The sequence below is a fragment of the Erpetoichthys calabaricus genome, chromosome 6 (assembly GCF_900747795.2).
Source record: "Erpetoichthys calabaricus chromosome 6, fErpCal1.3, whole genome shotgun sequence".
Lineage (NCBI taxonomy): Eukaryota > Metazoa > Chordata > Cladistia > Polypteriformes > Polypteridae > Erpetoichthys > Erpetoichthys calabaricus.
The window spans coordinates 198,498,949-198,521,209 of record NC_041399.2 but is presented as its reverse complement, the minus strand read 5'-3'; the positions used below and the strand labels follow the sequence as shown (position 1 = coordinate 198,521,209).

The 22,261-nt window shown below is 40.7% G+C and overlaps 1 protein-coding gene across 1 annotated transcript in view; it reads left to right on the top strand.

Annotated features, from left to right (window-relative positions):
• sspo (SCO-spondin) overlaps positions 1-22,261 on the top strand; it is a 417,885-nt gene that overhangs the window by 279,387 nt on the left and 116,237 nt on the right. The window contains exons 79-83 of the mRNA XM_051928802.1: positions 3,419-3,579; positions 8,227-8,447; positions 13,260-13,295; positions 17,257-17,424; positions 21,918-22,127. Coding sequence (XP_051784762.1) covers positions 3,419-3,579; positions 8,227-8,447; positions 13,260-13,295; positions 17,257-17,424; positions 21,918-22,127 — 796 coding nt within the window. The remainder of the gene's footprint in view (positions 1-3,418; positions 3,580-8,226; positions 8,448-13,259; positions 13,296-17,256; positions 17,425-21,917; positions 22,128-22,261) is intronic.

Genomic DNA, 22,261 nt, shown 5'->3' with positions numbered 1-22,261 from the left:
ACAAAATATATGGTCACCTTCCCCAGCTAGGCGGAGTGGTGGCTCTGAGGCTAGGGATCTGCACCAGCAATCAGAAGGACGCCAGTTTGAAAATTAAAATGAAGTTATGAGAAGGCCATGTTAAAGTAATGTGTTTTTAGCGGTTTTTTAAAGTGCTCCACCGTATCAGCCTGGCGAATTCCTATTGGCAGGCTATTCCAGATTTTAGGTGCATAACAGCAGAAGGCCGCCTCACCACTTCTTTTAAGTTTAGCTCTTGGAATTCTAAGCAGACACTCATTTGAAGATCTAAGGTTACGATTTGGAATATAAGATGTCAGACATTTTGATATATAAGATGCAGCGAGATTATTTAAGGCTTTGTAAACCATAAGCATTATTTTAAAGTTAATTCTGAATGACACAGGTAACTAGTGCAGTGACATCAAAACTGGAGAAATGTGCTCGGATTTTCTTTTCCTAGTTAGGATTCTAGCAGCTGCATTCTGCACTCGTTGCAGTCGATTGATGTCTTTTTTGGGTGATCCTGAGAGGAGTGCGTTACTGTAATCTAGGAGGTCTATCTTTTGCTATATTTCTTAAGTAAAAAAATGCTGTCCTAGTGGTGTGATTAATATGCGATTTAAAACTCAGGTTACAGTCAACAGTTACCCCTAAATTCTTTACCTCCGTCTTGACTTTTAATCCTAATGCATCAAGTTTATTTCTAATAAACTCATTATATCCATTATTGCCAATCGCTAAAATTTAAGTTTTCTCTTTATTTAGCTTGAGAAAATTACTACTCATCCACTCAGAAACACAAGTACGACATTGTGTTAGTTAAACAACAGAGTCGGGGTCATCAGGTGCTATTGATAAATACAGCTGCGTCTCATCAGCATAGCTGTGGTAGCTCACGTTATGCCACGAGATAATCTGACTTAACGGATTAGTGATAAACCAAAGTGATAAACTGAAACAGAAAACCGCTTGATAGCGGGAATAAAACTGGGCAAGGGACCACCAGACTATAGATACACCATGTCATAAGTAAACAAAGCAACAAGACACAGGGTGTCATCCTGCATCATTGAGGTGTCTCCCAGTCAGACAGGTGTTTCCAGATGTGCTCTCCAATGTCTTCTGCAGAAGCACAAACAGGCAAGGCTGGGGATTCAAAACATGATGGTCAGTGCAGCAAACGAGAAAAACATCAAGGTTACTTCCCTTTCAAAATCAGAAGATGTCCATCAACGCCATGAACTCGGAACTGGCAGAAGCCACTGAGACCCTGGTACACCCATAAGAACATAAGAAATTTGACAAATGAGAGGAGACCATTCAGTCCATCAAGCCCGTTTGTTGAACTAATAGCTAAACTGTCCCAATAAACTTATCCTGATTATTCTTAAAGGTTGTTAAGGTTTCTGCTTCAACTCCATGTCTCGGTAGGTTATTGCAGAGTCCCACAACTCTTTGTGTGAAGCAGTTTTCCCTAAATGCACTTCCTCTTAATTTCTACTGACGTCCTCGAGTAAATTGATTCACCCTTAAGCTGAAAGAATGTTGCCTTTGAGAATTTTGAAAACCTGGATTAGGTCCTCATGCAATCTCCTCTGCTCGAGACTAAAGTATCTATCTATCTATCTATCTATCTATCTATCTATCTATCTATCTATCTATCTATCTATCTATCTAAACAGGTTTAATTCTCTGAGTCTGTCATAGTATGACATGTCCTTAAGTCCCATGATGCACCTGCTTGCTCTCCTTTGCACAACTTCAAGTGCTGCTTTGTCTTTCTTATACCGCAGTGACCAGAACTGTCCCCAGTAGTGGTCTCACTAGTGCAGAGGTCTCCAACTCCAGTCCTGGAGAGCTACTGTGGGTGCAACTTTTCATTCTAACTCTTTTCTTAATTAGTAACCAGTGTTTGCTGCTAATGAACTATTTCCCTTTATTTTAGTTGACTTTTCTTGAGACTCTGACCACTGAATTCTTTTTTTCCTTAAATGGCACCTAAACATAAATTTGATGTGAAGTGAGCCAACAGATGACCAACTAAGTTGAGGCCTCAAACTCCAACCTTCATTCAGTTTCCTAATCTGAAGCCAACTCTCATTGCTAATTAAACCCGTTATTTAATTCCATGGCGCTCATTCTGCCATGGCAGACATTTCAAAAACTGTTGATTTTCTTTTTTTAAAAGCGCTGTCAAAATGTTTTGTGGACCTGAGCAGATCAACATTACTAAGGCCTTCACCTTTCTTTATTTTCAGTTATTGTGTGATGGATGCAGGTTGTTGTTTATGTGTTGGTTCATTTTGTGTCTTAATATTGTTTGGTTGCTAATTAAGGAAAAAAGAAATAATTAAGGGGCCTGAGTCTTAAGTTGTGCATCAATTAAAATTAAGGCAAAGAGTTAATTAGTAGCAAAATGTGGTCACTAATTAAGAAAAGGGTTAGAATGAAAACCTGCAGCCACATTAGCTCTCCAGGACTGGAGTTGGAGACCCCTGCACTAGTGCGTTATATAGTTTGAGCATAACATCCCTTGACTTAAATTCAACAGTTTTTATGATATAAGGTAACATTTTATTTGCCTTTTTAATCACTTCTATGCATTGTTTAGTCAATGAAAATGTCTCAACATAAACAACTAAATCCTTTTCAAATGTGGCTTCCTTTATAGCAGTGTCTTATGGTTTATATTCCTTTTGCTCACGTGTAGCACTTTGCACTTTTCCACACTAAACTGCATTTTCCAGGGGTTTGCCCAGTTCTGTAGCTCGTCCAAGTCTTTCAGAATATTTTTTGTTGCCTCCTCAGTGTCCGCTATTCATCCAGTTTTAGTGTCATCTGCAAATTTCACAAGTTTACTAACTATACTGGAATCACTGTCATTAATATAAATTAGAAAATGTAACAGACCAAAGACAGACCCCTGAGGGACTCCACTGATGACCATCTACAGTCCAGAGAAGTCATATCAGAAGTGGAAATCACTGAAGTTTTATGACCAAAAAGCCATTTATCTGAGGTGTAAATAAAGGCTAATGACTCCCCTACGCAAAAAAACACAAGGACTGAAGTGCAGAAAAATAGCAGAAGGAGCTCGAGACTGACGAGTCAAAACCTTGACATTTTTGGCACTAACAGAAGGCAGAATGCCTGTCAAAAGGATTTATAGGCATGAGCATCCTGTTTTGCCGTTATGATATTTTGGTAATAGCGTGTGGCTTTAAAAACCCCTAGTAGTCTCTCTTACTAGCCTGTAAAGAGCTAATTGTAAAAGTCCAGTATTGTCAATTTACAGTGAGCTCTTCTATAGTAAGTTTATGTAAAGAATCTAATAAGTCCTTTTGGAAATATAATCAGTGCTTTGATTACCATGATGTGTAGCTTATTGCTAGGAATTTTTGTTCTCTCTTTTCAGGTGTGCCCCTGTGATGTGGATCAAGAGCTCCTTCAACAGTTACGGAACCTCTCATCCATTCCTTCTTTCTCACCTGTCCTGCTCACCTCTCAGGGAAATGCACTGGCGCTTGGACACATGGTCCAGTCAGGAGATTCACTCTTTTTCACATGTGGATCTTGGTAAGAATATGAATCATTTTCTCACCATAGAAATTTTCTTATCAGGTGCCAATGAGTTCCTGTACAATTTAGGTCCTGGGCCACTTTTGTGGGTTACTTTCCCACCACACAACAGGAACAGTAACCTCCATGCAAAATATGTCACATGAGAAGAAGAGTGATGCCTGGCAAAGAGTTCATCGGGGACACCTGCACTAACATTTAACAAAGTTAGCGTCACAGAGCTCCATCTTCACTGCCTTATTAGGTCAAACGACCCCATTCTTGCTGTTTAAATGTGCCCAGAGTCCAGAAGGGGCGGGGCTCATTTTGCTCAATGGGGGCGGGGCTAGGCCTCTTCTCCTGAGGATGGCTCAGTGCTGCAGAAAAAGTAGATGTTGTTTGCAACAGTGTCCCCTCCTGCCTTGGCATGGTATTGATGTGCTTACCTGAGCCTCCCAGGTAGTCCCCATTTATGCATCCATGACAATAGAAATAATAATTTAGTGCTTTTTTTATTTTGTTTTTAAAAGGTTTTCATCATGATTTTCCATCCATCCATCCATCCATCCATCCTCTTCCGTTTATCCGAGGTCGGGTCACGGGGGCAGCAGCTTGAGCAGAGATACCCAGACTTCCCTCTCCCCGGCCACTTCTTCTAGCTCTTCCGGGAGAATCCCGAGGCGTTCCCAGGCCAGCCGTTAGACATAGTCCCTCCAGTGTGTCCTGGGTCTTCCCCGGGGCCTCCTCCCGGTTGGATGTGCCCGGAACATCTCACCAGGGAGGCGTCCAGGAGGCATCCTGATCAGATGCCCGAGCCACCTCATCTGACTCCTCTCGATGCGGAGGAGCAGCGGCTCTACTCTGAGCCCCTCCCAGATGACTGAGCTTCTCACCCTATCTTTAAGGGAAAGCCCAGACACCCTGCGGAGGAAACTCATTTCAGTCGCTTGTATTCGCGATCTCGTTCTTTCGGTCACTACCCATAGCTCATGACCATAGGTGAGGGTAGGAACGTAGATTGACTTACGGCTTACGGCTCAGCTCCTATTTCACCACGACAGACCGATGCAGAGCCCGCATCACTGCGGACGCCACACCGATCCGCCTGTCGATCTCACACTCCATTCTTCCCTCACTCGTGAACAAGACCCTGAGATACTTGAACTCCTCCACTTGAGGCAGGATCTCGCTCCCAACCCTGAGAGGGCACTCCACCCTTTTCCGGCTGAGGACCATGGTCTCGGATTTGGAGGTGCTGATTCCCATTCCAGCCGCTTCACACTCAGCTGCGAACCAATCCAGAGAGAGCTGAAGATCACGGCCTGATGAAGCAAACAGGACAACATCATCTGCAAAAAGCAGTGACCCAATCCTGAGCCCACCAAACCGGACCCCCTCAACACCCTGGCTGCGCCTAGAAATTCTGTCCATAAAAAGTTATGAACAGAATCGGTGACAAAGCGCAGCCCTGGCAGAGTCCAACTCTCTCTGGAAACAGTTTCGACTTACTGCCGGCAATGCTGACCAAGCTCTGACACCAGTTGCACAGGGACCGAACAGCCCTTATCAGGGGGTCCGGTACCCCATACTCCTGGAGCACCCCCCACAGGATTCCCCGAGGGACACGGTCGAACGCCTTTTCCAAGTCCACAAAACACATGTAGACTGGTTGGTGAACTCCCATGAACCCTCCAGGACTCTGCTAAGGGTGTAGAGATGGTCCACTGTTCCGTGACCAGGACGAAAACCACACTGTTCCTCCTGAATCCGAGGTTCGACTATCCGACGGACCCTCCTCTCCAGAACCCCCGAATAGAGTTTTCCAGGGAGGCTGAGGAGTGTGATCCCTCTGTAGTTGGAACATACCCTCCGGTCCCCCTTCTTAAAGAGGGGGACCACCACCCCGGTCTGCCAATCCAGAGGCACTGTCTCCTTTTTGGGGGAGGCTTTGTTGGCCAAAAGGCTCAGTACAATTCGTGTGTAAGCAGCAGGGTTCAGAAAAATATCACTCATGAATGAAAAAAGTAAAATTCTCAGATTTTTATTCACTAATGCTTCAAAAATAATTTTCAGACTGTCCTTCTGTGACAGCATCAGACACAGCAGTTGAAATTTGAGGCAATAACAAAAATAAACATCAACATTACACCGATAGGGCGGCATGGTGGCGCAGTGGTAGCGCTGCTGCCTCACAGTAAGGAGACCCAGGTTCGCTTCCCGGGTCCTCCCTGTATGGAGTTTGCATGTTCTCCCCGTGTCTGAGTGGGTTTCCTCCCACAGTCCAAAGACATACAGGTTAGGTGCATTGGCAATTCTAAATTGTCCCTAGTGTGTGCTTGGTCTGTGCACATGTGCCCTGTGGTGGGCTGGCACCCTGCCCGGGGTTTGTTACCTGCCTTGCGCCCTGTGCTGGCTGGGATTGGCTCCAGCAGACCCCCGTGACCCTGTGTTAGGATATAGTGGGTTGGATAATGGATGGATGGATTACACCGATAATAATTTATAGAAAGATAACTAATTCACAATTTATAATTTTGTTTCGTTATCAATCAGAAAACAGAAAACATCCCCACCTGTCACTTGTACATTACACTGGTTCTGGTTTTCAAAACATAATTATATTAAACTAATAATCAGAACACGGCTTATCAGTGCATCTATACTATATACTTGTCTAGTTGATGCTTATAAATAATAATACTGTATGTGAAAAATTATTGCTGTTTCTCTATATATGAATAAATCTATGCAAAATTTATTTAAATTTTTCTCTATACATCATTTTAATTTTCTATTTAAATAGGTTAACATATTCAGATATGTTGGAGGGCGGCAAACTGAAGCACCGTCCCGTCCCAAGTGGCACGAACTCGAGCTACGCCACTGACATGGCCTTAAATCAGTAAAACTAACCCACTGAAATAAAAATTGTCAGGACATTGTTGTGGTCGGTGTTATCCTTCCAATTTATTAATTTTTTTTTTCTGCATTGAAAGACTATTAGTTATCATACATTTATTCTTTTAATCCATTGATGCGCTTAATTAAGTAAACTATAGGAAAAATATCATTTGGTCCGAAAGAATATGTGAGTGCCATGTGTGAGAGAGAATTTTCAGTTTTCTAATGATATCTCCCAGTAGAAGCATGTAAATAGTAACGGTCAGACTACTGAGCCCTCCAGAGCACCATTTCTGTTTATTGAAGGTAATGACAGATTATTGTCAAAACATTTCTGTACTCTATATAAAGATATCAGTTATATGAACATGAACTAATATACACAAGGACAGTGTCTGACAGCCCAACTTGTGTACCTGAACAGAGTGGTCAGTGATATTGAAGGCTGTACGTAACTTTAACAGCATTTTAATTATAGCATTTCTTTACTCATAAGATACTGTATATAAATTGCTTTTAAAAACTTCCATTAGAAACGTGGCAGCTGTATTATATGAACTGGGCTTATGTTTCATCCCTAAAATTTGACTTTGGAGCTATTTTTTTCCAAACCATACTAATTTGTCCTTTAATCACTATTTTTCTTTTTGCTTTTTAAATGAAAGCCCATGTCACGCATCAAAGGGAAGCGTACCACTCCGAGACACAAGGGGGCGCTGTCACTAACAATATTTTCTTCTCTTTCTCCAACAAACATGAGAAACTGCTGAGTGAGGGCAACTGACTCCCCACATCCTGTTGGGACATTTTAAAGCTGACACGCCCCTGACATGGGTCATCTTATTCCAGATATAGCTGTCTGCGGAATGAAGATCCCACGCAATATTTAACCGCTCGAGCGAGCATTGAACTGCCCTGATTTTATTTGTTTTGTAGCTCTTTAATTTGCTTTTTATTTTATATTTTCTACACTATTATATTTGCTGGACCTGTTTATATTTGGGGATATTGCATATAGAAAAAGGGGCAACCTGGTTGGTGTCCCAATGTTTCGTTTTGTGGACTGTGTGTTCCCTCAGTTGACGACACAATGCAAAACAACAAACCTTATCATTTTTCTTAGAACATTCCTCTGAAGTTCAAAAATCGGTTGTGTCTATTTGTTTGATTTGCATGTGGTATAAAACCATAGGTGGGCAAGTCAGCTTTCAGTTGTTATTAATAATGTTTGACATCTGTGGCAGAGCGACGGGCACTGAGCAGGCTCCTGTCAGTCATGGAGAATCCACTGCAACCACTGAACAGTGTCATCTCCAGACAGAGGAGCAGCTTCAGCGACACACTGCTGTCAGTGTCCTGCTCCACTGACAGACTGAGGAGATCGTTCCTCCCCCACACTATGCAACTCTTCAATTCCACCTGGGGGGTTAAACGTTAAAATTGTACAAAGTTATTGTCTGTCTGTTATACCTGCATTGTTATCACTCTTTAATTTAATATTGTTCTTTATCAGTATGCTGCTGCTGGAGTATGTGAATTTCCCCTTGGGATTAATAAAGTATCTATCTATCTATCTATCTATCTATCTATCTATCTATCTATCTATCTATCTATCTATCTATCTATCTATCTATCTATCTATCTATCTATCTATCTATCTATCTATCTATCTATCTATCTATCTAAACCATGCTGTTGTGCGTCAGAATGCGCATATTGCTCAGGTGATGGTGATATTAAAACCTTCTGTTTTGTATGTTGTAGTGTGTGTCAACACAGCCATTGGAACTGTTCATTATCTAGATGTTCTGAAGAGCCTGGCCTCACTCCATGGGGATCCTGGGGGTCTTGTTCCCGTACTTGTGGGGGCCTAGGTCACATGACTCGATTTAGAGAATGCATCCAGGAAGAAGCTGCCCAAGGAAATTCAAACTGTACAGCTCCCCTTCAGGATGTCAAGTATTGCCAAGCCCCTGATTGTCCAGGTAGGACACCATGAGCAGCAATCTGAACAATGTTCACTTTGTATTATGTGCCTTGCTTATTCATCCTATCTAGAACTGATTTTATTTTTCTTTCGCTTAATCCATATGAAAATATGAAGTTGTACACAACTGGAGAACATCCCCTTCAGTGTTGGAAGTCAATAGATGGTTTAAGTTGCCTCAGAATGGTCCGTGTACTTTTTGGAATTTGAAATTTTGTTTCAGAAAATATCATTTAAAAAAGAAAAAGGGACATGTATTTGATTTTCAATTTAAAAGGGAAAAATGAAAAACGCAAAACAATGACTTTTTTCCTTAGGTTTTTTCGCACATCAGAAAAGAAAAATGCAAGAAACGAGAACGAGAAAACTCCCTTTATTTATTTTGTGTGAACCGGAAGTTTTTGTAGGTCCACCACCTGGTCAGGTAATGTGTCACTTGCAGCAAACACTGGTCACTGGTGTGTAGACTGGACCATCATCATGACGTTGGAACAGTACTCAGAGATTTTTAGAGATGGCAAAACAAGGCCTGTCTGCTTGTCAAGACACATGAACGCACACACACAGTCTCGCAATAACCCCCCTACCCTCCAGTTAAGACAAGCAGACACAATCATAAGGTGTAGGAAGAGAGTGCCTTACCTCATTTATAGCTTTTGTCACCTCTATCTCCAAATATGTGTCAGAGAGTCAACAGCCCGAGATTTGCTCAACACAACTTTCTAACATTTCTCGCAGAAAACCCTCTCGTTTCTCCGTGTTCAAATGACAGATGCTCAGGTTTAATTTTTGATGACAGGCATTGTTTTGCCATCTCTAAAATCACATCTGAGTACTGTTCAAACGTCATGATGATGGTCCAGTCTACACACCAGTGACCAGTGTTTGCTGCAAGTGACGCATTACCTGACCAGGTGGTTGACTTACAAAAACTTCCGGTTCTGCTTATTGCTTGTCGTTGTTTTAAGAGCTGGCAGCACATGAAGCGTGTCTGCCAAAAGCATTCCAACAACTGCTAGGTTAGATGTCCGTGAACTTGCTTTAAATGTTGTCTCACTGCCTTGTCTTGTATGACGTTAAAGTGTCTCTCGCGGGATGTCAAATTGTCTTCTGAGAAGATCACTTCTCGTCTCCCTAGTCTCTCTTCCAAGATTTTTTTTCCGAGATATTTTCTGAAACAAAATTTTAAATACCAAAAAGTACACAGACCCAGAATCCACATTTGCACTACCAGTTCTTCCTGCTCAAATAAGAATTAGTGAAAAAATTGTATCTAATGCCTGTGGTTTTTATATTACATTGGTTGAAATGTGGCTTGAGTGTTGAGATACACGTTCAGTTCTAAATGTGGCTTAGGTGAGAAGTTCCCAAGCTGTTGTGGTTTGTGACTCCATTTTGAAATCTGAGCTTTTTCACGACCCCAGCTGTTTAAAACATTGACATTCCCTTCCTATTCAATACACTTTGTTTTGTCTTGGTAGAGTAATATATTGCTCTACTTTCCCCTATTGTATTATTATTAAGTAGCCTTTGCCAGAATGCCTCAAATCTCACAGACTTACCACTGTTTATAAGGTATTATAGTATATAACTTCTCCCCACCTTCCCTTCTATATCTATAACCTCAGGCAATTAGGTATAGTAAACGACAAGCAGGAGTTAAGTTACAATTTAAACAATGTAATATTGGTAATATTCATAAATAATAACAATATGCAAAGTACTTTTGAATATTGGCAACCATCCATCCATCCATCCATTTTCCAACCCGCTGAATCCGAACACAGGGTCACGGGGGTCTGCTGGAGCCAATCCCAGCCAACACAGGGCACAAGGCAGGAACCAATCCCGGGCAGGGTGCCAACCCACCGCAGGACACACACAAACGCACCCACACACCAAGCACACACTAGGGCCAATTTAGAATCGCCAATCCACCTAACCTGCAGGTCTTTGGACTGTGGGAGGAAACCGGAGTGCCCGGCGGCACACAGACTTGTTAGTTTCTTAAAAATGTCTCTAGTTAAAGCATCATTCAGCTTTCTTCAGAACAGGCTGCATTGCCTGCCTCAATATGGCTGCCGAGTTGTGCTCTCCATTGTGCTGTCTCCTTCAGTTCATGGTGTGATGGTCTTCATGCAGTTTGGTAAGAGAGATACTTCTGCATCATATGTTGGTTAGTAAGAGAGATACTTCTTCATCATCAGAGGTTGGTAAGAGAGAGAGAATGTGGTTGAACAAGCAGATTTATAGATTCTCTGTCCAACCCCTAGAGCCAATAAGACATCATGGTACTTAAAAGCTTCTGATCCAAGCCAATTCCAAACAGCCATACTTCAGACCAATGAACATCTTAATAGAACATCTTAATACCTGCCACCCCCAAGACTATATGTTAGGTAGACTGGCTTCCTTGCGGGGGTTGAAAGACTTTAGCAGAGAAACACGCGCCAAACTGGTTTAAGGCACATCCTCCCCCAACTCTGTTGTAAAATTCAAAGAGACCCATTCCTAAAAGGGGGGGGGGGGGGGGGGTTGTAAACATGAATGCTTCTCACTAATGTAACACTAAATTACATTGCTTTGCCTAAATTACAAATAAAGACACACAAAATGTTTATCAAATTATATGCAATATCTTACATCACAACACACTTTCATGTTTTTTTTCTATTTTTAAATATTTTCTCACAACCCCATTACCAAATTAGGTGACTCCACTTGGGGTTACAACCCCAAGGTTGGGAAACACTGCCTTTAGTGTTTACATGCCTCCTTCAAGTTCAAGTTCAAGCACTTTATTGTCATTGTGTAACACAATAAAATTACTTTTTGTTGCAGCCCCGAGGTGCATTTAAAGAAAAGTCAAATAATTCCAGATATGGCATATACAGTGTTAAGTGATCAAGTAACCAGAGCAAATTATTATTATTGCTCAAACTACAGCAGCATAAATTGTTATTGCACCCGTTAATGAATAGTACATTACATATTATATACTGTATTGTATTACATTAGTATATTGCACATTACCAATATAGCTTATTGCACATGTTCAATTAAAAATGGTCTCAGACTGAGGAGATTCAGAGTTCAGAAAGTTTATGGCAGATGGGGAAAAAGCTATTTTTTAGTCTGTTTGTGCGTACACGGATTGACCTAAAGCGTCTGCCTGACGGGAGGAGCTCAAACAAAGAATTTCCAGGGTCTTAATTCAGGTCTTAATGTGATTTGAGTGTTTACATACGAGTTCATATTATAAGGAATGTATGCACTGCCTATGTGTTTTGACGTAATGACGCAGGTAAGGTGTTAACATGGTTCACCTAATGTTCTTTCTGCTGATGCTCTTCAGGCATCTGTGTTTTGAAAGCTGAAATCATTTTCCAGATATGGAGATTCAGAGCAGCTCAGAAATGTATTCAAATTTTGTTTCATCCCTGCACCACTGGCATGTTGCATGATGCACAAACACACCATAGTCAAGCCCACATTCCTAACCAAAAATTCACTCTGACTGTTTAAATCCAGACTGGATATGAGTGATTGAAATTGAACTAGAAAAAGTGAGCTGTCCTAGTTTAATGTGCTCATAAAAAATGTAATTATTTACTTCATAGGTTAGAAGTACATAATAAACTGAGAATAGTGGTGTCAGATATTTGAAAAACTAAAATATGTGCATCAGTTTAACGTTTAATGTCTAATCATTCTCGATTGTAATAGAAATTTGTCATTTTTCACACTCTGGCAGTGGTCCATAGAGGGCTAGATCTCTAGTAAATGATCAAAAATAATTTGTAATCACTGACCTTGTAATAGTCTAAAATGATACTCCACATACTTATGTTAGTAATTTGTCATTTTTAACCGTCTGGGAGTGGCTGTTGGAGGTCTAGGATCACTGGTAAAGAATCAGATATCAAAAATGTCACATTCATGATCAGCAGCCTTAAAACAGCATAAAGCAACATTCCACATACCTTTATTACTGATCCCCATTTTCTGCTGATGAACATCGTCTGGTGATGCCATCTCTATCTGATATCCAATCACAGTCCAGACTCTGCATGTGTCGATCATAGCTGATTGAATGAGCTGCCCACCTCAATTCAAATGGCTGACTTCCTCAAAAGCTTTTCAAGTCTCTCTTGTTCTGTGAATTTCTGTCTAACTGATATTAGCTTCTAGGAAGTGGAACTCGCTTGTATTTTGTTCTGAGCTCTTCACCTGTGATGATCAATTTTGTAACCTTGTCCCATAACACTTGTGCCCAAACAGTCAACTACTGTGATGTTTACTTGATTATGCTGACCTGTTTTATAAGTTGCTTTGGATAATAGTGTCTGCTTAGCCAATAAATGTAAATGTCTACACATATAGATGAAACTTTGGGTGCCGGTTTTGTTTTGTATTTTAAGGTCAGTCACTCAGTCAGTCAGTCATTTTCCAACCTGCGATATCCTAACATAGTGTCATGGGGGTCTGCTGGAGCCAATCCCAGCCAGCACAGGGCACAAGGCAGGAACCAATCCCGGGCAGGGTGCTAGCCCACCGCAGGGCACACACACCCACACACCAAGCACACACTAGGGACAATTTAGGATCGCCAATGAACCTAACCTGCATGTCTAAGGACTCTGGGAGGAAACCCACGCAAACACAGGGAGAACATGCAAACTCCCCACAGGGAGGACCTGGGAAGCGAACCCAAGTCTCCTTACTGTGAGGCAGCAGCACTACCACTGCTCTACCATGCTGCCTGTGTTTTATAGTATTTCTACTAATTTTTTACTATATTATTTTGCAGCTTTACCAGCACCCACTGAAGATACCACAACATCAGGTACGATTATTAATTTTTCTAAGGTTTTATTGATTAACATTTGCTCAGCTTATTTTGTTCATAGACAGGATGTGTGCCACCATTGAAATGAGAAGATGATTTTGTAGCAGTTAGTGTGGTATTAAAAGGAGGAGGTGAAGTGCATCAGGAATAGAAAAGGGAAAATAAAAAAAGCAGACAATGAAATAGCAGATGCTGTAAGCTCACATTTTTCTGAGGTCTTCACATGTGAGAAAGCAGATAACCTCCCAGTGGTAAAATGGACCACTAAGGGGCTACTGGGTGATTTAGAAATTGTAGAGAGAGAAGTGCTGCTCGGATTAAATAGGCTGAAATCAAAGAAATCAGCAGAACCAAATAATATTTATCCTCGAGTTCTCAAGGAGGTTAGCAAGTACATATATAAACCCTTGACACATATTTTTAGGAAGTCACTGTGCACTGGGGGATTATACAAAAAAGTGATTAGATAGATAGATACTTTATTAATCCCAAAGGGAAATTCACATACTCCAGCAGCAGCATACTGATAAAAAAAAATTAAATAAAATTAAAATAAAAATACTAAAAGAAGTGAGAGTTCAGGGTGATGTTTGTAGATGGGTGCAGAATTGGCTCAGACACAGAAAGCAGAGGGTGATGGTGCGAGGAACCTCATCAGAATTGGCCGATGTTAAGAGTGGTGACCAGCAGGGGACAATGCTGGGGCTGCTGCTATTTTTAATATCTATAAATGATTTAGATAGGAATATAAGTAACAAGCCTGAAGTTTGAAGATGATACCAAAATAGTTGGATTGGCAGATAATCTTGAATCTGTTGAATCATTACAGTGGGACTTGGACAGTATACAGGCTTGGGCAGATTTGTGGTTAATGAAGTTATATGTTAGTAAATGTAAAGTATTACATGTAGGAAGTAAAAATGTTATGTATGAATACACACTTGGAGGTCTGAAAATCAAAGTACCTTTTATGAGAACGCTAACAGAATGTCGGGTTATATAGCTCCTTGATCTGTGGAGTACAAGTCCAAGGAAGTTATGCACAAGCTTTATAACACACTGGTGAGGCCTCATCTGGAGTCCTTTGTGCAGTTTTGGTCTCCAGACTACAAAAAGGACATAACAGCACTAGAGAAGGTCCAGAGAAGAGCGACTGGGCTGATTCCAGGGCTACAGGGGACAAGTTATGAGGAAAGATTAAAAGAGCTGAGCCTTTACAGTTTAAGACAAAGAAGATTAAGAGGAGACCTGACTGAAGTGTTTAAAATTAGGAAGAGAATTAGTACAGCAGATCGAGACTGTGACTTTAGCACACCAACTTGTTAAAGATAAATTTTGCACAAACATTAGGAAGTTTTTCTTTACACAGAGAACCATAGACACTCAGAATAAATGACTAAGTAGTGTGGTAGACAGTAGGACTTTAGGGACTTTCAAAATTCGACTTGATATTATTTTAGAAGAACTAAGTGGATAGGACTGGCAAGCTTTATTGGGCTGAATGGCCCATTCTCATCCAGATTTTTCTAATGTTCTAAAACTATTCTTTGATCCTCATCTTAAGTGTGACTATCCCTGTAGAGCAGGAGCTGAGGTTCAATCCTAGCATGCCAGTATGGTTGAGTGTTTTTATTTCAATAAGTTTTACTAACCAGTGGGTCAGGTGTGTGTATCTAATTAATCTAACTGTTAAATTAGCTGACCTTTCTTCTGTTATTTTGCATTTAGAAACGCCCGTATGATACTTACATTTAGAAGAAATTTTTAAGTTTGTATGTTTTTTCCATAGCTTTAAATGCTTAATTTTCTTTTATGATTTTCTTTTAAATTCACCACTTTCTGTGATGTTTGCTCCCTTATTTGTGTCCAGATATGGACATTAAGTGACATTTTCTTTGGGTTCTCCAATTTTATTCACATATGTCAAAGAATGACAAGTTGCTTTAATGGTGACTCTAACCTGACCCAGTCTGAGAGTGTGAGTGTACCTTTTAATGAACTGGTATTCCTTCTGGTTTTGTTCCCACCCTGCACTCAGTGCTGCAAGAATAGGCACCAGGGGCCTCATGTACAACACGGTGTATAATATTCACACAAAAACATGGTGTATGGACAAAACTAGAAATGTGCATACGCACAAAAAAAAAATCAGATGCATAAAACTGTGCTTAAGCAAAGTTCTACACACTTTCCTTTTGTAAACCCCAATCAACGTGAATTTTAATGCACCTGCACATACCTGTAGCCCCACCCTGACTCCGCCCATAATTATGCCTATTTGAATATGCAAATCAATATTAATTGCCCCTTTGGTTCATATTTTGTTAAAAAAACAATGGCAAAGCACGTGTAAAAAATGAACTTCAGTGAATGTGAAATGGTGGTCCTGCTCAGCAAAGAAAAAGTACTATTTGGTAGCTTAAGCATTGGTATAAGCAACAAAAGGAAATTGATGGAGTAGCACAGCATGGCAGAGGCACTCAAAAGTTCAAGTTCAGAAATTCAAACAGTGCCTGAAATTAAAAAAGAAGAGGTCAAATATCAAAGTCAAAGTGAAAAGGGAAGTCGCAGCCCAACATCTGAGTGTCAACACCGCTGGAGGAGGTAGCAGATGTCCAAGTCACACATTGTTTGAACAGCGAGTTGCTGCAGTTATCGGTGAGACATTTATATACCTCACCACGACAGGAATGAGATGCATTTTCGCATCACAGGTAATTTTCACATTAATGGAGTGCAAGTGCTTTCTATTTGCATTCTCTGAAGGCACCTTTATAGCAACATTCGTGCAGTCAGTCGTTCTGATTAATTATATTTTGAAAACCGGACGTTATTGTGAATTGTGCTTTGATGTTTGCCCGTTCAACAAAAGTGTAAGGAAATCTTATATATCTGAATGACAAGTGGATAATACCATCCCATACAGCTGGCATGACAAGACTCAGTGATGACTGAGAAATACCCAATTGGACAGCCAGTACACATTGAAAAGCTCCTATGGATAAAAACCCGAGGGGAAACAGAACTTGCAAAGGAGCAGATAGAGCACAATTCCTCAAAGTCTGCCTTTATAAAACCAGTGCCAGTTCAGCATACAGTGCCAAGAGGATAGCTCTTGGAAATCGAAATTGACTGAGAAGCCAGTCATCATCAAGGGACAAGAAATCAGTATGATCTCTAAACATGCGCTCTCTTCTAATTCATACATTTGCAATGTTTTCTAACAACGCAAAAGCAGTTATGGTAATTGGTCATTCTGTGCACCATTATATTGCTACAGATTAATTACAATCCAGTGCCTTAAATTTATTTAATAAAGTATCTATCTATCTATCTATCTATCTATCTATCTATCTATCTATCTATCTATCTATCTATCTATCTATCTATCTATCTATCTATCTATCTATCTATCTATCTATCTATCTATCTATCTATCTATCTATCTATCTAAATTTGTAAATGATATGCAATTATCCCATGTCATGGATGCCAATATAAAAAAAAAAGGCAAACCACACAGAAACAGTAGCACTGTTTTGACGCTGGGTGCCACCCGTTTGCAAAATTAAGCAGAAATGTGCGTGCACATGGTCTGAGACTGCTGTGAAAATGTGCATGGCACATTACGCTAAGCTTAGTTTTTGTACATCTCGAAGTGAGCGTGGGAACGGCATTTGCAACATTTTTGTGCATGCACACTGTTTATACTTGAGGCCCATTGTCCTTATGGCTTTGGAATGGAAAAGGTTAGAAAATGGATGGATTGATAACAAAAATATAATTGAACTGAAAGTCAAACTGCTCTCAGTAAAGTGAAGATACAAGAACAATATGGATTCATTTTAGAACAAAAAGGTATAGATGTGTTGATATGGAGTATGAATACTTATAGACGAAAGATTTCAGTTTTTAATTTTTAGTACATTTTAAACAGTGTCTTTGCTGTTTTCTGTAGATACTCTGGATGGCTTTGGTCCCTGGACCAGTTGGAGTCCCTGTTCAAAGTCCTGTACTGACACCAAGGATCCAGCACTGAAGATTCGAACACGGAACTGTGTCAGCCATGAGAACTGCACTGGCGAGACATCCCAGGAGATGGTCTGCAATTTGCCGCAGTGTTCTGGTCAGTGACTTTGATATTAATTCAGTCTTTTCTATAGTTTTAAAGTCTTTTTGAATTACACAGCCTAAGCAGTTCTCTATGCCATTCTACTGTGAAGGACATAATATAAGGATATGCTGAGGAGTAAATTTCCAAAATTTACTACTGAGCAGTTGGCAGTTTCTCAAAAATGAAAAACAGTGTTATGATGTGGTAACTTTTGATCCTGCTGTATAAACATATTCCAGCATGAAACACAGCAAATAGGGCCGCACTAACTCACTCCTATGGAACCCTGGGTGTTTCAGTTTTAGAAAGTCACCTCATGACACTGTGACAGTTTAAGGGTCCCCGTGACCCCTTGAACCCTCAGACCAGACGTCAGACACCAGATAAAAGTCCAAATATAATATTTATTAGGACAATAATGTGCACAAAGCACCATCCACTCCACAATACTCCAATAAACAGAATAATAAATCAATAATCACTACACTCTTCCACTCCCAGACACATTGCCATCCTTCCACCCAGCTCAGCTCAGTGTCTGGGATTTCCCATCGTCCTTTTATATTCCCTGACCCGGAAGTGGTTCCATGTCCAGTCCATGTGATTCATTCAGATAAAAAGTCCTTTTCTTCATCCCGGAAGCATGTCATTTCCCTTGTCGCCTTGCCTACGACGTACTTCCGGGTTATAGGGCACAAACAGCTCTCTGGGCCTCCCTGCAGCGTCATCTGTTGGCCCCTGTGGTATCCAGCAGGGCTGTAAAGGAAAACTCCATCGTCCACGATTCCCTGCTGGTATTCGGGGCACTTCCATGCCGCAGGAAGAGCTCCATCTGGCGGCCTGGGGGTGTTGGCCAGGATGACAGGCCGGCCATATCCCACAGACACACAGCAATGATTAAGCAGCTACCTATCACAGCACTTGTTGTTTTAAAGGTGCTTATTGAGTTACACCATGTCCATAACATACATTTTATTAAAGACATCAGCAAGATTTGATTATGGTTAATTTGCTACAGAATTCTTATACAAGCACAGAAGCACATGGTACTCAAGACTTATTGATCACTCAAACACAATCTGTGTGTCAACCATAAAATACACATGAATCAATGTCAGTAAGATTTCAATCATCCAGGTCATGGTGTACAGTATGTATCGGTAGTAAGTCATTAAGAACCAGATTGAAGAAATTTCATCATTCGCTCAAGTGGCTTCAGTTCAGCTTCAACTAAATAAGCCACTCAGATGAATGATGAAACATCTGCTGATCCAACATGGCAACGTCTGCATTCCAATTTAGGGTTTCTCAATCCTCTGCAAATTAATTTTCATAAGCTTTGGAAGCACCAGAGTTCTTCTAGAATGTTCATAGTCACCTGTTGCTAGCTTCACCCATCTGTGAGTGAGTTCTCATCTGGCCATTATGGTATCTGGAGATCTAATCCTGTCATTCATTTCCACGCACTGTACGTATCATACAGTATATACAGTACAGTCCAGATCTGTGACAGGTCCATCAGCAATCACAAGGATTCATGTCTCTCTGCCACATACTGTACTCTCAGACAGGTTTATCACAGCAACAATCAGACTTGGAATTAACAGATCCTGACAGTGTGGCAGTTTGTTTTAACCAATACGAGTCTCCTCCTTGGAGTATAATTTTGAAAGTGTAAAGTGTTATGGTTGTGATTTAATTCCACATTTGTCTTTCTTTATATTGCAGTGTGAGTTTATTATAAGACCAGCATACAATTGGTTCACTGAATTCAAAATAAATTTGACTAAGAATGCACTTTTCCTAGTTAACTCTTTTGCATTGCATGCTAGGTTGGGTCACTTTCCTTTGATTGCCTCAGAACAGATCTGTGCTCGTATTTATCAAGCGTCTCAGAATTACTCCATGGATTTGCAATGAAAGTCTGACTAGGGTGAGAATTTGTCCTGCCAGAGATTAGGACATGAGAAAAAGTTATGAAGTGTCCTACACCCACTATCAGCAAAGAGTAGGAGTTCACATTTCAGAATGAATGACGTCACGGCTTTAAGGCACACCAAAGCCACAAAATGACACTCACGATAATGTTTTGTAGTTTTCCTGATACTGATTCTAAGGCTGCACCACAAAGATAATAATAATAATAATAAATAATAATAATAATAATAATATTCAAAGTAGTAAATTAGGTAGATTAGTAGTAGTAATAGACTGGTTTTAGTGTTTAAAATTATGAAACGAATTAGTCCAGTGGATTGAGACTGTTACTTTAAAATGAGTTCAACAAGAACACAGGGACACAGTTGGAAACTTAAGGGTAAATTTTGCACAAATATTAGGAAGTTTTTCTCCACACAGAGAACCACAGACACATGGAGTAACTGACCAAGTACTGTGGTAGACAGTAGAGACCTTCAAAACTCGACTTGATGTTATTTTGGTGTGATTAAGTGGATAGGACTAGCGATGACAGATGAGGTCATGCAGGAGTCTCTGTGGACTGTGATGTTCACGGGTGACATTGTGATCTGTAGTGAGAGTTGACAGCAGGTTGAGATGAACCAATAGAGTTTGAGGTAAAGACTGGAGAGAAGATGAATGAAAACTAATAGGAGTACCATGGAGTACATGTGTGTGAATGAGATGGAAGGTGGTGGAAGGGTGCGACTACAAGGAGCAGAAGTGGTGAAGGTAGACAAATTTAAATACATGGTTCAACAGTCCAAAGCAACAGAGAGTGTGGCAGAGCAGTGAAGAAGAGAGTGCAAGCAGGGTGGACTGGATGCCAAAGAGAGGCAGGAGTGATTTGTGATAGGAGAGTAACTGCAAGAGTGAAAGGGAAGGTCTACAAAACAGTAGTGAGACCAGCTATGCTGTATGGTTTAGAGATGGTGTCACTGACAAAAAGACAAGAGGCTGAGCAGGAAGTGCCGGAGTTGAAGATGCTACAATTTTTGCTCAAATTAACATGGGTAGAAAGGATTAAGACTGAGTATATTAGAGGAACAACACAAGTGCGACAGTTTGGTGACTAAGTGAGAGAGGCTGGATTGAGATGGTTTGGTGCACATGCAGAGTAGAGATGAAGAGTACATGTTGAGAATGGAACCACCAGGCAAGAGGAGAAGAGGAAGGCCAAAGAGGAGGTTTATGGATGTGGTGAGGGAGGACATGAAGGTAGTCATGTATGGTAGACAGTGATGTAAAAGACAGGAATAGATGGAGACAGATGATAAAATAAAATGTTAACAGGTTCTCATCTCTTTAATACTCCCAGCTAAAGAAACCTAAACTCTTCCAGAGTTTCCCTATTTATATGAAGGTTTTTTTAAAAAGTGATATCAAAAATGTAATTTTATTTGTCCGGTAGGGAAAAAGGACACATTAAAAAGATGAACCTGCAAAGATCTAAAGCGGAGCCTGGCATACCCTTACCTAATTTCGAGTTTAATTATTGGGTTTGCAGTTATTCACACTTCGAAAATGTGGAAAAAATCAGGAGGTAACGCAACTGTACCTGTTTGGTTAGTCTTGGAGAGGAGATCTTGTTCAGAGTACACTCTGTATGAACTATATGAGCTTCAGCCCTGGGAAGGCCATTGATGAATCTGTCACTGGCATCAGGTAGCACTTCTGCTTCACAGCTCCGTAGCCTTGACGTCAGATCATGGCCTGGTCACTGGAGTAAACACGTTCTCCCAGTGTATGTTGAGGTTTTCTCTGGGTATCTTGGTTTTCCTCTGTCATTCCAAGACACGTAATTAATTATTGTCTCTAATTTAGACTAGTGTGTGTGTGCGTGTGTGTGTGTGTGTGTGTGTGTGTGTGTGTGTGTGTGTGTGTGTGTACCCTGAATGAACTGGTGCTCCACCCAGGGTTGTTTTCTACCCTGTACCTACTGCTGCAAAGACAGGCAACAGGATCTGTGAATGGATTAAGTGCACTCACTTAGATGAACTGATAGAACTATAGCCCAAGAGATATCTAATAACATTTTAAATTGATTAGGTCCATTTAGAAAATGTGTTGAATTAAACTCCGTGGAATTAACCCACAGTTCCAGGACTATGAGTTGATCTCCTGGCCAGTTTACTGTCAGTGTGGAGTTTTTGTTCTGAATTTATATGGTTTGTTTTCCGTGGGTATTCTGGGTTTCATACCCTACAAGTGAGCAGGTAAATTTGAGTGGGAACGCGACGTTGGCCCAGCATGTGTGATTAACTTGCATTCAGCCTAAGCTTATTTCCATCTTGTTACCAAATAAAACTGGAAAAAGGAATTTAGAGGATTTATAGGGGTTTGGGGCAGTCATTTCTTAAAAGCCTTTTCTTTTGCGTATATACCTTTTTCACTTCTGCTATTTCCATTTTCCTCATTTTTTTCTCTATAAGCAGATGCTTGTTATTAGCATGTCCCAAATGACATAATACTTCTCAACATTGAGACATTTAGAATTATTGGCTTTTAATCATCTACACACTCATTACAAGTTTGTTTCTTAACAGGAACAGAATACTGCCAGGGAGAGGATTGCGCCCATAGGAACTGCTCCTGGAACCCATGGTCTAGCTGGGGGGAATGTTCAAGGTCTTGTGGAGTCGGGCAGCAGCAACGTCTCAGGACCTTTGTATCCCCTGGCATAAATGGCAGCTGGTGTGATGATATCATGGGAGGAAATGTAGAGATCCAGTTCTGCAACATTCGAGCCTGTCGAGGTAAGACTCCTAGCCTTTGTAAAGAATGCATACCACAAATTGACATGAAGTGGACATTTGCAACAAGAACAATATAGTCACATGAGCCACATGTGCAGTTTAAAAGGGGGTCTAAAATGCCACCTTTAACATTA